Genomic DNA, 11,991 nt, shown 5'->3' with positions numbered 1-11,991 from the left:
GGAGCGGGCCGGGGGCTCGGAGCGGGCCGGGGGCTCGGAGCGGGCCGGGGGCGGCCGGGCCGGGCGGAGCTCGGCGCTGCCGCCGGGCGGTCCCGGGGCTCGGGCTCCCCCGCGCACCGCCTGCTCGCCGCTCTCCGTGGCCGGGGGGAAGGCGGGGTCCGCTGGCGCTCCGGGGTTGTTTTCTCCTTAGGAAAACCGAGGCATCCTGTTCCCCGCAGCTGCTTCTCCGGTTTCTCGGCTTTAAACCCTAAAGGTGTCCCCGGTAATCCCCGGCGCCGAGCGGGTCCGGCAGCCCCACGGTGGGTGATTAAAGCACGTCCCGCAGGGAGGAGCCGGGTCTGCCCCGTGCTGGGGCTTCACCTTTCACGTTCTCAGATTTTGGAGGAGTCCATGGCAAACCCAGCCCTGGTCCGTCCGCAGGACTCTGCTGCTTCTGGATCAGTCCGCGTGCAAGGGGTGCTGATGGAAGAGGCTCAGTTTGATCGCCAGGGGCGGACCGCTGGTCCTGGCTGTTTAGAGCGCCAGGTGCTTGTAGGCAGTTTGTGGTACCAGGCTAATTTCACCATAGTAGAACCAAAGACTGAAGGTGAAAGACTGGGAGGATTCTGGAAAAGCTGGGGTGTGATAGAAGTGTCTGCTTAAAGTATTTCCTTGCTGCAGAGTTGCATTTTAATTCTTCAGGGCAGAGCCTGCTCCCAAACCTCACAGTTAAAGTTTCATAAACTCATCTGGAGCTGCCCGGGTCTGCTGTATCCCACTCCCTCTGTGCCTCTGTTGGCCTCCTGCCAGGGGACTGGCACCAGTGGGACGTGGAGGAGGCAGTTTCTATCCTTGGTCTGAAAAGCCCCAGAAGGACGAGCTGCCCCGTCAGTTGTGTAACACCCGTGTCCTGCCGGGCTCCTGGGCTTGGTGTGTAACAGTGCTGGTGCCTCGAGGTAGCAGAGTGGGGGTTGGAAAGTGGGGGTTTGACCTCTCAGCGGTGTTTAGGTTTGTTTTTTACAGAGCAGGCTGGGTGGCAGCTCACCCTGAGTGTAGGTTGGTGTGTGCCTGGACTCTGTGCCCTCAGGAGGAGGGACCCTGGCTTTGGCCTGGCTGTGTGAAGCTTAAGGGCAGATTTTGTAGCTGTTAGTGAAAATGGCAAAAAGCATCAGAGCCTCAGCTATCCCCTTCCCAAGCCAAGAAGCAAAGGTCAGGCCAGGCGGGAGCACATACCCTGTGGGACAGTGGGGCTCTGGTCAGGCTGCTCTGCCCCAAGGGTGTCCAGGCTGTTTACACCCCGGGGACTCCTCCCTCGTCGAGTGGAGAGGTTGTTTTCAGCTGGAAGGTGACTCTGGAGAACGTTATCTGGTCTCTCTGCCTTCCCTGCTGTTCTGCTGGATCAGATACTGCTGCTGTGCCCGGGAGGCGCCGGGGGAGGCTCCGGCTCAGCTCTGTGGGGAATGTCTGGCCTTTGGGAGCTGATTCCAGTCTGCAGCCTGGCACTCTTTGGAAAATGTGTGAGCAGCCCCGATCGATTCCAGTGGGTTGCTGCTGCCTGTGCTCCTGTGCCTTGGGCTCAGCAGGCGCTTTCCCCAGCCTGGAGAGCCTGGGACTGGGATTGCCTGCTCGGCTTTCTGGTGGGAACAGGGGGAACATTAATCTCATGGGAATGCAAATGGTACCCACTGCTGCTGCTACTTGCTCTTGAGTCTTTTAACCTGCCTGAACTGCACGAGGTACCCTCTAACTCAGAGCAAATAACCTTGCACAGCTTATTTTATCAGAGTACAGTAATCACCTTGTAGCTGTAAACCCCTTGATCTTTACCAGCTCCTGCTTTAATTCAGGCTGCAGTTGGAATGGACAGGCTTGTACAAGTGCTGTGGGCAGTTCCAGGGCTTGTCAGAACAAGGAATCTTTGATCACAAGCCTGTGGTGTGAAAAGTCTCCCACGGCACACAGGTCATTGGTCCTGGGAGTGGAACCCAGGGTGTGAGAGAGCTGCTCACAGCTGATACCCCTGTCCTGTACATCTGTGGGGACCCCTGGACCTCCCACTTATTTAAAATCAGTGTCAACCTTCTCCCAGGAGCGTCTTGGCTGCACATGAGGATCCTTTCCCTTTCAGGGATGCTTATTCTTCAAGACTTTCGAGACTTTAATATGTAAAGCTAATTTTTCCTTTGAGAAACATGGAATTGATTTATTTAGGAGTCAAGCTTAGCTTACAAACTGACTTGTATTTTTCTTCAGTTTGAGCAAACTTAGGTTTGTGACACTGATTTGTTTCTACTCTCACAAAAACAGTCCTAGAATTTCCTGTTAAAACATTTTCAGGCGTACAAAAAAAACCCTCTCCCAAACCCACCTCCTCTGTGCTTGTACGTCATGGTGCATCGGTGGAGGGTTCTGTATGATCGTGAAGTGCTCTTAACTGAGTGAATTAATTCCTGGAAGGCTCTTGGTGTGCAGGACCGCCCATTAGTGCAGGAAGGACGTGTGGAAAGCTGAACTGCTTCTGAAACCTGGCTTAGGGTGAGTCACGTAGTGACCTCGACCTGGGCCTGATGGCTTTTCCCGAAGCAGAACCACTGAACCTCCCTTCCTGCCTGCCCTGGGAAGGGCTCCCAGGGCTGTGGGTGCTGCCCTGTGCCTGCCCTGGAGCCCGAAGACATTTGGCAGCTTCGCTTCCCTCAGCACACGGGACCGACCTTTGGACTGGCTGATTGCAGCACTGAACCCCCTGGCCTCTGGCTGCAAGGGCAGAGTGAAAAATACCTGAATTCCAGCCTGCAGCTGCTGCCTGTGCCTCTGATCTGTTTATTGCTAGTTCAGTTCTTCAGGCTGGTCTTGCCCGAGATGAAAAGTCTGATTTCACTGTTTGTATGACAACAAATTTACACGTTTCCCCACCTGGCTCAGGACGTCTTGCAGACTGCAAGACCTTTCTCCTCCCCCAAAAAAGTTGTTACCTCAGTACTGTGCTCAGAAGTTCCTGCCAGGCACCTTGGTGAGCAGAGGGATGAAACAAGGCTGTGAGCAGGTGGAGGGTGGTGAGGGGCTGGTATGTGTGGCTGTGCACCAGGTCCTCCAGCCGTGGCACAGCGAGGGGGGCCTGGGCCCCAGCCAGCTCCCAGTTATGGTCAGCCAGCCTTGGGGCTGTGCAGGGAGGGGGAATGGGCATGTTCCTCTCGGGGGAGGGGGGCACAGGGAAGCACTTTTCCCATTTTACCCAAACTGACTTGGAGGGGCTCAGTCTGTGCTCTGGCGCTGCCGCCCTCTCTGCAGCAGGACACGTGTTGGGGTCCCACCACCTCACTGCCCCCCAGCCTTTCGTGGTGACGGGACCTGTGTGGCACCTTGCCAGAGCACAGGCTGGGGACTGTGGAGGCTGCATAAGCCCTCACAAAAAAGTCTGGAACTGGAAGCGCCGGGGGCCGTGGAGCGTTGCAGCCCCTGGTCTGCCCCGGAGGCACGACCGTCCCTCGCAGTAGGTGGGCGAAGCCCTGGGTGTCCAGTTTGGATAGTGGCAAACACAGAGTGCTGTTTTGTCTGTGCTGGTTTTGCAGCGGAGCCGCAGGAGATATGAAGTGAACAGCCCTGTCTGAGCCAGGCAGAGTTCAGAGCGTGGAGGGAGGGAGGGTAGGTAGAGCGTGCTGATCTGGAGATGATGTGCAGCCTCTTCTCAGTCGCTGAGGGTTATTTTTGCTTGTAGAAGGTGAATTCTTGCTTTGCACTAACACTTTGCACTAATACCTCTTCAACTCATAGCTGGTTTTATAAAGTCACCGCTGTCTCAAAAGAGACTGACTCAGGACAGCGTGGAGTTGTACTGCGAGGCGATTGGCAATCCCATCCCCGAGATCCAGTGGTGGTTTGAGGGGAACGATCCCAATGAGACCTATGCTCAGCTCTGGGATGGCGCACGGCAGGACCGTGTCAAAATCAACGCCACCTACAACCTGCACTCTACCAGTACCATCTACATCGCAAACCTCACGAGTGACGACTCGGGCATGTATGAGTGCCGGGCTAGCAACGATCCCGACCGCAACCACTTGTCGAAGAGCCCCAAAGTCAAGTGGATCCGTTCCCAGGCGAACGTTTTTGTCATCGAACGTGAGTGGCCACGTCGAGGCCTTGGCACTTGCTCGGACACTGGTGTCTTGAGTCTCCTGCCATGCTCACCCCTGCACCCGTGTCCTGTGGCTCCCAAAAGCTCCCCCACCCTCCCACCCCCCGCTGTAGAACTGAGAGACTCCCACCCTCTGTCGACTCCCCACCACCTGTGACTTGACCCGAAATGGCCCTGCTCAAAAAGGGTTGTGGCTTCCCAACCAATTCGCCCTCCGGCAATCCTGCGCCTTTTCTGGAGCCAAAGACCTGGAACCTGCCGCTTATCCCCGAGCGCCTTCGAGCCCTGGTGTGGCCGCAGAATTGAGCCTTGATTCTGCGGTCGACTCTGCCCTAACCACCACTGACCAGCGGCCCTTTCCTGCGGCTCCTACAGCTCCCGCTCCTCTCAGCAGCCCTGCTTTGAGCTCGCTTCTGTGCTGGTGACCCAGGCTGTGGGGAACAAAACCTGCTTTGAGGTCTGAGATGCAACCATTTTTGAAATGGCCGTGTCTGTGTGACACTGAGTGTGATGTCATTGCTTGTCCTGTGGACGTGGCCAGGTTCCCTCTCGCAGAGCGGGCGGCGAGCGCTGGAGCGCACAGACTGCTCTGAGTGATGGAAACCTGGGAGGGAGCTTAACATCCTGGTGAGGTCTTCCCATGAGTTAGATGGGCATAGCTGCCTTCTCAGCAGAAATGTGCTAGGGAATGCAGAACTCCAGCAGAACCTTCTTCCAGTGGAATTTGGATAGGAGGAAAAGCAAAGTGCCTGTCAACCCTGGCAAAAACTCTTCCTTCCAAGGGATGGAGGTCGGGCAGAAGGGTGGGGACCGTAGTGCCACCAGGGCTGTGTAATGGAGCTGCTGGTGGCAGCTGCCTTCTCGGACAGCCTCCTATGAGTAGAAATGCCTGAGTCATCTTTTGTTGCATAATTTACTGCTGCCTGGCACATGGAGGCCCAGGGCCTTTTGGAGTCATGGCTCTGTTCTCCCTGGAGTAATTCTGACTAAACCCTTTGGGTTGCCTCAGATGAAGCACATATTGCTGCCACACGGTCTGGTCTGCTGCCCCTTGCAACAGAGGGTCCTGACTGCCCTCTGTGTTACCTGGAGGTGTCTGAAGCTGCTCAGGTGGTAGGAGGTGTTGGCACACGAGTGCTCTGGTGGCTCGCAGCAGCAGAGAGCTGTGCTCTGCCCTTCAGAGTGACCTTTTCCATTGCTTATTGAGCACTGGGCTCTGCTGGGGCTGCACCCATGGTAGCAACAGTAGAGGCTCCAAGTGATGCAGGACACAGCAGAGGGTCCTGCTTGTAGGGGAGCAGCTGCAGGGTCAGCGTTGCTGTCTCAGGTGCACTCAGGCCCAGTCACCTGGTGCTGGGGGCTGTCTGCTGCTGGCACTGTCAGGGCTGGTAGGGAACTCTGTATGAAGGTAAGTGGAAGCTGGGATAGACGAGGAGCTGTGGGGTTTGTGTTGCAGGTTCTTGGGCCCTGTGTCAGCTCTGCAATACCCTGTGTTAACCTAAATCCAATTCTTTACGAATGCAGGTCCGGACATCAAGGCTCATTTCGCTGAGGATTCTGGCAAGCTGGTCCTCACCTGTAACATGTCTGGGCCATACTCCACCATCAAGGGCCACGAGTGGATGCATGGGGACAAGGTCCTGCAAGAGGACGAGACCGACAGTGCTTTCACCAGCTACACGTGAGTGTCAGGGCAAGGTCAGAACCTGAGCATGGGCATGTTTTTTCCCAGAGGCAGTTGGTGTTTGCTGTCAGCTGGACCCAGGGCTGAGTGCTTGTAGCCCTGCTGATAACAGACCTTTGGGACTGTAGAGCATAGGATGAGCTGGACAGAGTTTTGGTAAGGCCCAACACTCTCCTTTATGGGGAGGAGGGGACAAAAAGGAGGAGGAAGGGATGGTTTTATGCCACAGATATCCTCGTAGAGCAGTTCTGCTGTTTGTGTTCGTAAGCAGGTGTTCAACTGGGCTCTGCTTTGTCGGGCACAGCATGTTGGGCCTGGTCATTGTGCCAGAGCTGTTCCCCCAGAGCTTTGAAGTGAGAGGCTCTAATGCATGTTGTCTCTCCTGGGGGCTTTTTGTGCCTTTCCAAAGTCCAGCTGTTCTCACAGGAGCTGGGTAGCTGCAGCGAGCCGTGGTCTGTGCTCAGTGCGGGAATAGCGGCCTTGTTGTGGCAGTGCAGTGAGCTTTCCTTTCCCATTACAGTCAGGCCTGGCTGGCACTGACCCAGCAGCTGTGGAGGCATCATGTCCCTTTGTATGGCAGTGCCGACGTGCCTGTCTCCCCATAGCAACAGGGAGCTGAACAAGGATTAAAGTATTTATAACCCAGCCTCCCTCGCGTGACCTCAATTCCTCAGCTGAGTGGTTTTTGGAAGTGGGAAGCGCCGTGCACAGCAGAACTAACAAACAGCCCCTTGTCCCAGTGCAGCCACGGGACAAACTCTGTGGGCCCCTTCCCTCGAGTGGGTATTACTGAGCAGCAGAATGGGATGTTTGTTGCGGGGCTGCATAATCCACTAAATCTCATTGCAGCAGCTTTACAGGAAGGAGAATGGGAGAGTTCTCCCTGTGCTGGGATTGATCCAGAGTAGCCCAGCCTGGATGATCTTTGCCCCTGCTTTACCCTGTGTTTCAGAGGGCTGGAACAGTGATCTCTGACTTGACAGACCCGTGTCAGATGTGGTGCACATGAAAGCCTCTTCTGCCATCCTCAGTGTGTGGGGAGGGGAGAGTGGAGAGTTGGGTTCCTGTAGGTACATGGTGCAGCATAAATACTCTTCTGGAAAGGGAGAAATTTGCTATAGAGGATGTTGCTGATGCTTATGGATGTCTGATTCCATGGCTCTGGAGGTCGGTGTCTGTGGGTAAGTCAGTTGTGCTGGATGCTTACCTGAATCTTGGTTTTGGTAGGATCGAGGGGAAGATGGAGGAGCACTCTGGGATGTATGAGTGTGTCTACAAAACCAACCCGGAGATAAGAGGACAAGTGAATATTTCAGGTAACTTCGTGTGTTTGCTTCTGGGTCTGGGGAGGGGCATGGGGGAGCTGTGATCTCCTGAACACTTTGCTGTGGTGTCTTTTCAGGTTCTTGAGGGGCTGCTCCCAGCCCTTACCTGGCTGCAGGGCTCTGTGTACCGTGTTATCAGGCAATGCTGTGTCTACAGGGTCTGCTCTTAGATCCTGCATTCCCGTGGGCATGTTCCCACAGGAACACTGGGAGAAGGATAGTACCTGGTGGACAAATCTGTTTGAGCCTTTCTTGAAGCAGCTTGGTTTGCTTTCCCCTCTGAAAATGCCAAAGTAGAGAGAGGAACAGCCTTACTGAGGTCAAGCTTTGGGGTAACTGCCTGATTTTGTGAGGTGATGCAGAGAGCACAAATCTATGTGATTTCTATAATGAGGTGTTTGAATTTCTTGTTCTCTTGCCATAGTTGCCCCCCAGGTGATGGCATACAAGAAGTCTGAGCATGGCAACGAGGGGGACACAGGTGTGCTGACCTGCAAGAATCCCTCCTTCCCCCCTGTCACCACTTGGTCCTGGTACAAAAACGGTGAAGGGGTAAGTGCTGTGGTTTGCTCCTTCTCCCCTTCTGCCAACCCTCCTGCCCAGCACAGAGGTGGGGGAACTTGTGCCATCAGAATTGAGTCTTTCAAAGCTCAGTGCCCCGGGAAGGAGGATTTCTGGGGGGTTTGGACCGTGCACGGTCAGTCAGCGCTACCCTCAGAGCTCTCTTATTCCCCCTCCTCCCTGCAGGACCTACAGAATGCCTCTGGGCGATACATCATCAAGTCCAGCGGCAACAAGACGGAGCTGCGCATTCTGAAGCTGAACATTGAGGAGGACACGGGCGACTATCGCTGCAACGCCGTCAATTCCTACGGCTCCGGGGACGCCACGGTGAACCTGCGCGTCCGCAGCCGCCTGGCAGCGCTCTGGCCTTTCCTGGGCATCGTGGCAGAAGTCCTTGTTCTTGTCACCATCATCTTCATCTATGAGAAGAGGAGGAAGCCAGATGAGGTTCTTGATGGTAGGAGGTGCCAGGGTTTAAATCTCTGGGGGGAGATCAAGTAGCTTGTTGGGTGTCAGGATGGGCTCACGGGGAACTCTTGAGGTCCCTTTGTCAGAGGGGGTTGATTTGAGGGTGGGAACTCAGGGCGCTTGTGAAACAAGAGCAGTCTGTACCGTGCCACCTCAGACATGAAACTGCCTGTAACTGTGCTGTTTCTGGCAGTCCTGTAGTGAGATGGACAAGAGAGGATTCGGTGCAGGTCAGCCTGACCTTTTGCCTCACCAGTACCTCTGCTCTTTGCTCAAGTATTTCCTGTGTCTTCAGGGCTGGGTTTGCTTTGGCAGCTCCCAGTCTGGAGAGGGTGGTTTGTAAATAAGTAGAGCTTTTGTGATGCTGTAAAACTGTGGGACTATAAGTAGCTCAGCAAGACCAGGCTTAGCTTGTGTTCAGCTCAGAATGTTTTGGGTCATCAGATCAACACATCCTGGATCTCAAAGCCCGGTACTATCTTTAATCTCTTCTGGAAGCACCAGCTCCTCCCTTTCCCTATCCGTGAGGATCTGCATTGTGTCAGCTGGGTCGCCCTTATCTGATCCTGTTAACAATGCAGTGTGAATGCTCTGTATCCTTCCTGCCCCGGATACTGCTGGGCCCCTCAGCCCCCTGAGGAGAGGTGCAGCAGAGGGGCTAAGGCCTAATATCCGTCTTCTGACTGCAGGGCTTGGAATTCCACTCAAGGCAGTTTTACAAGCACATGTTTTGCCCTCTGACACCCCTGGCTGGTGGAAGGCAGGTGTCCTCTTAAGGATGTTGTAGCTGCATCTTCCAAGTGGTTCTCTCTCCCCTAAAGTCCCTGTAGCTTTGCCCCTCCTTAGAGGAGGTGACAGTGAGGCCTGTCTGACCCGGTTCCTCCCAGTACTGGCTGAGAACTGAACGCTTCTGTCACCTGGGTTGGGATGGGGACAGTCCAGCCTGTGTTTGGTGTGATATTCTTGCTGGTGTTACCTGTCCACTCTTCCCTTCTCTGCTGCTGGGTGCCACCTCACATGGTAAGTAGAAGGTAGTTCCAGCCACGTGTCTGCCTCTGTCCTCTCACCAGCTGTGAGCAGATCCTGGTGCCCAGGGTGGTCCCAGTGCCTGGAGTGTGGGGCTTGGGGTCACTTGAGGGGAGCCAGGGCTGTAGAAGAGGCAATGGGGAGCAGAAGGAGATGTCTGGGAGCCTCTTGTTGGGAGGTGGCAGATTGCAGGGAGCTGGTGAAAGGCCTCAGGGCTTGGCACGTGTTGGCAGAGGTGTTTCCTTAGCTGTGCTGCTCAGTGTAGCCAGAACGTGGTGTGCAGTGTTTGTTTTGATGTCACAACATGTGGGAAGGGAAAAGGGCTTCCTGCTGCTGCTTAAAGCCCCTGTTCCTGAAACATCCTGTTTGGTTTCCCCTTTACCTGCTGTGAGTGTGCTCAGATTTGGGAGCCATCCCAAGTCATGGAGCTGTGGGGGCGGGTGCAGATGGGTCGGTGCAGTGCTGCCATCTCACCAGAGGAGCTGTGGCTCTTTCCCATTTTTAAGTGGTGGTGGGAATGCTGCCTGGAGCATAGTCCCCAGTGCTTTAAGAGGAGGCAGAGGTCACTTTGTACATGCTCTTCCCTGACGCTGTTTGTTCTTTCTTTCCACGCTGTCCCGAATGTGAAGATGATGATGGAGGCTCTGCACCACTGTGAGTACCTTTCCTCTTCCTATTTAGCCAGATTTGTGCTGACAGATCTCATCCAGCCAGGGAATCTGCTCTGAAGATAAAAACTGGCTGGTGTGGGGCAACACTCAGCGTGCTGGGTGGGAATATGTCTCCCCATGGCTCACTAAATGTCCCTGTGTGTAAACCACACGTACCTGGGGTGGCATCAGTGTCTGACACTGGGAACTGATCTCCTGCTGAGCTGCACCATCTGTTTGGACCTGAATTACATGAGTGGGCCGGGGAGGGGGGCTTTCTGCTCTCCCTTTCCTCATGTCCTTTCTTTCTTCCCAGGAAGAGCAATGCCACAAACCACAAGGACAAGAACGTCCGCCAGAGAAATGCAAACTAGGAGTGGGGCCAGGTGAGTGTCAGGCCTGGGGGCAGAGCCACACCTGGGGGCAGAGCCACACCTGGGGGCAGAGCCACACCTGCAGTGTCTGTGTCTGCAGAGGGTCTCTGGGAGAAGCCGAAGCATTTGTGGAGCCAGAGGCTCTTCTGGCCCAGCATGGGCTCCACCAGCTCCCTCTAGCACAGTGCAGCCCTACTGGTGCAACTGGATTGTCTAACTGGCTTTTCTTTCTCTCCTGCCAGGTGACATGTAGATGAAGAACTCGTCTGGACAATTTTGGTTTCTTCTATTTTTTTTTTGGTAAAATAGCACCATGGAATATTCTAGTGCGTCCTTGAGATTCAGTTATTTCACTTTCTAAAGAAACTTAAGTTGTAGAATCTAAAATACACTTCTTTTTTTTTTAAAGAGCCATGGGAGGGTTTTTCTACCTGTAAATGTAAATCCCCTGTTCCTGATAGTCTAGGTCCCTGGCTGTTTCTGTCCTGGGTTTCTTTGTGTTGGTACAGAGTGGGGGGGTGGGAGCCACCTGTGTCCCACCTGCATGTGGGGCTGAGGGAGGAGCTGCTTTGGTGGCTGTCAGGAGATGACACGATCTGACCAGAGGATTCAGGAGGGGAGTTCTGTGTTTCTCCCAGTGCATCACCTGGAGCAAGGCTGCACCTTTCCCTGGCAAAGGGCATGTTCCTGGCCAGGCAGATTCCCAGTTAGCCCCTCCTGAGCTGTTCTTGGTTCCTCTGAAACAGGCAGCCAGGAGCAGTTAGAGCTGGACACTGGATAAATGATTGCTGTAACTTATTCCATGGGTGGTTCATGTCTCTGCCGTGGGGATGGGGCAGAGTGAGCTTGGGCTGGGGGTGGTTTGAGTTTTAACAGTGTGTGCTTGTGCTTGAGCCATCGCAGTGTGTGCGTGACATGGGGGCTTATGAGCAGATGAGTGCTCAGGGGAGTCTAACACCTTTACTGCTGGGTAGCATTGAACTGTTCCATCTGTTAACACTTCACAAATAAAAATGATTCCTCTCTCTTTTTTCCACCTCTGGACTCTGGTCTCTTCCCTCTGGGCTGCCTGACCCTCTGGCTGCAAAACATGATGCTGTGTCTCAGTTTGGTGCCAGCTCTGGCTGCCTTCTAATTGTTGAGGATTTGCAACTTGATGGGTGTAAAAGGCCTCCCTGGAGGGAGGGAGTGGTGCTCCCTGCTCTGCAGAGCCCTGAGGAGCACTGGGCCCTGGGGACACTTGCCTGTTTGGGACAGGTCTCGCTTTGCCCTGCTCTGCAGTTCCTCAGGCCTTGTGGCTGTGGGGTCAAGGATCAGCCTCAGCACCCAGGAGCCCTCATAGGACATGCTGCCTGTGTGTCTTGTGCTTCTCTAAGCAGGTTTTTTTCCTGCTCTTTCTGGGGCAGGAAAGTGAGCAAAAGTGTGAAACCTTTGTGCACAGAGCAGGGCCTGGGGGAGAGGACTGAGGATGTGGTGGTGGGGGTCCCTTCTTGCTGCCAGCCTTGAGCTCAGAGAGCTTTTTGCCAGCATTCCTGCCCCTGGAGTGAGGCAGTGAAGGCCATGGGCTGAAGGGAAGCTGCCATGTGCTCCCAGCTGGCCTAAGGTAACTGTGTACTCTGCTCCTGGCGATTGACTGAAGCTGGACACTTCTTCCTTTTAAGGGCCTGGGAAGGGTCAAGGGGAGAGTGTAGCTCTGATAGCTAAACTACCCAAAGAGCTGCTGGCAGCTTGGAGCTGTGGTAGCTGAGTCCCTCCTGTCAGTGCTTCTGCCTCTCTGTGCCATCAG

The 11,991-nt window shown here is 54.7% G+C and overlaps 2 protein-coding genes across 2 annotated transcripts; both read left to right on the top strand.

The window, feature by feature from the left end:
• Window positions 1–215: 215 nt before the first annotated feature.
• Window positions 216–4,271, top strand: LOC113957085 (basigin-like). Its single transcript, XM_027664222.1, has 2 exons — window positions 216–619; window positions 3,751–4,271. The coding sequence occupies exons 1-2, from the start codon at window positions 391–393 to the stop codon at window positions 4,269–4,271; spliced, it is 750 nt and encodes a 249-aa protein (XP_027520023.1). The 5' UTR covers window positions 216–390.
• Window positions 4,272–5,615: 1,344 nt separating this feature from the next.
• On the top strand, window positions 5,616–11,241 carry BSG (basigin (Ok blood group)). Its single transcript, XM_027664259.1, has 7 exons — window positions 5,616–5,795; window positions 7,026–7,114; window positions 7,548–7,675; window positions 7,871–8,144; window positions 9,811–9,835; window positions 10,148–10,217; window positions 10,448–11,241. Exons 1-6 carry the CDS (start codon window positions 5,698–5,700, stop codon window positions 10,203–10,205), a joined length of 672 nt encoding a protein of 223 aa, XP_027520060.1. The 5' UTR covers window positions 5,616–5,697; the 3' UTR covers window positions 10,206–10,217; window positions 10,448–11,241.
• The last annotated feature ends 750 nt before the right edge of the window (window positions 11,242–11,991 follow it).

The sequence above is a fragment of the Corapipo altera genome, unplaced genomic scaffold (assembly GCF_003945725.1).
Source record: "Corapipo altera isolate COAL_440 unplaced genomic scaffold, ASM394572v1 96, whole genome shotgun sequence".
NCBI lineage: Eukaryota > Metazoa > Chordata > Aves > Passeriformes > Pipridae > Corapipo > Corapipo altera.
The sequence above is the reverse complement of the archived record's forward strand: the minus strand, read 5'-3'. Positions and strand labels throughout refer to the sequence as shown.

Bases quoted from the DNA above. Each gene is read 5' to 3' on its own strand.
- LOC113957085 (XM_027664222.1), top strand. From the start codon at position 391: ATGGCAAACCCAGCCCTGGTCCGTCCGCAGGACTCTGCTGCTTCTGGA. The intron at 620-3,750 runs GTGTGATAGAAG...TTCAACTCATAG, and splicing joins AGGATTCTGGAAAAGCTGGG to CTGGTTTTATAAAGTCACCG.
- BSG (XM_027664259.1), top strand. From the start codon at position 5,698: ATGTCTGGGCCATACTCCACCATCAAGGGCCACGAGTGGATGCATGGG. The intron at 7,115-7,547 runs GTAACTTCGTGT...CTCTTGCCATAG, and splicing joins AGGACAAGTGAATATTTCAG to TTGCCCCCCAGGTGATGGCA. The intron at 8,145-9,810 runs GTAGGAGGTGCC...CCGAATGTGAAG, and splicing joins GCCAGATGAGGTTCTTGATG to ATGATGATGGAGGCTCTGCA.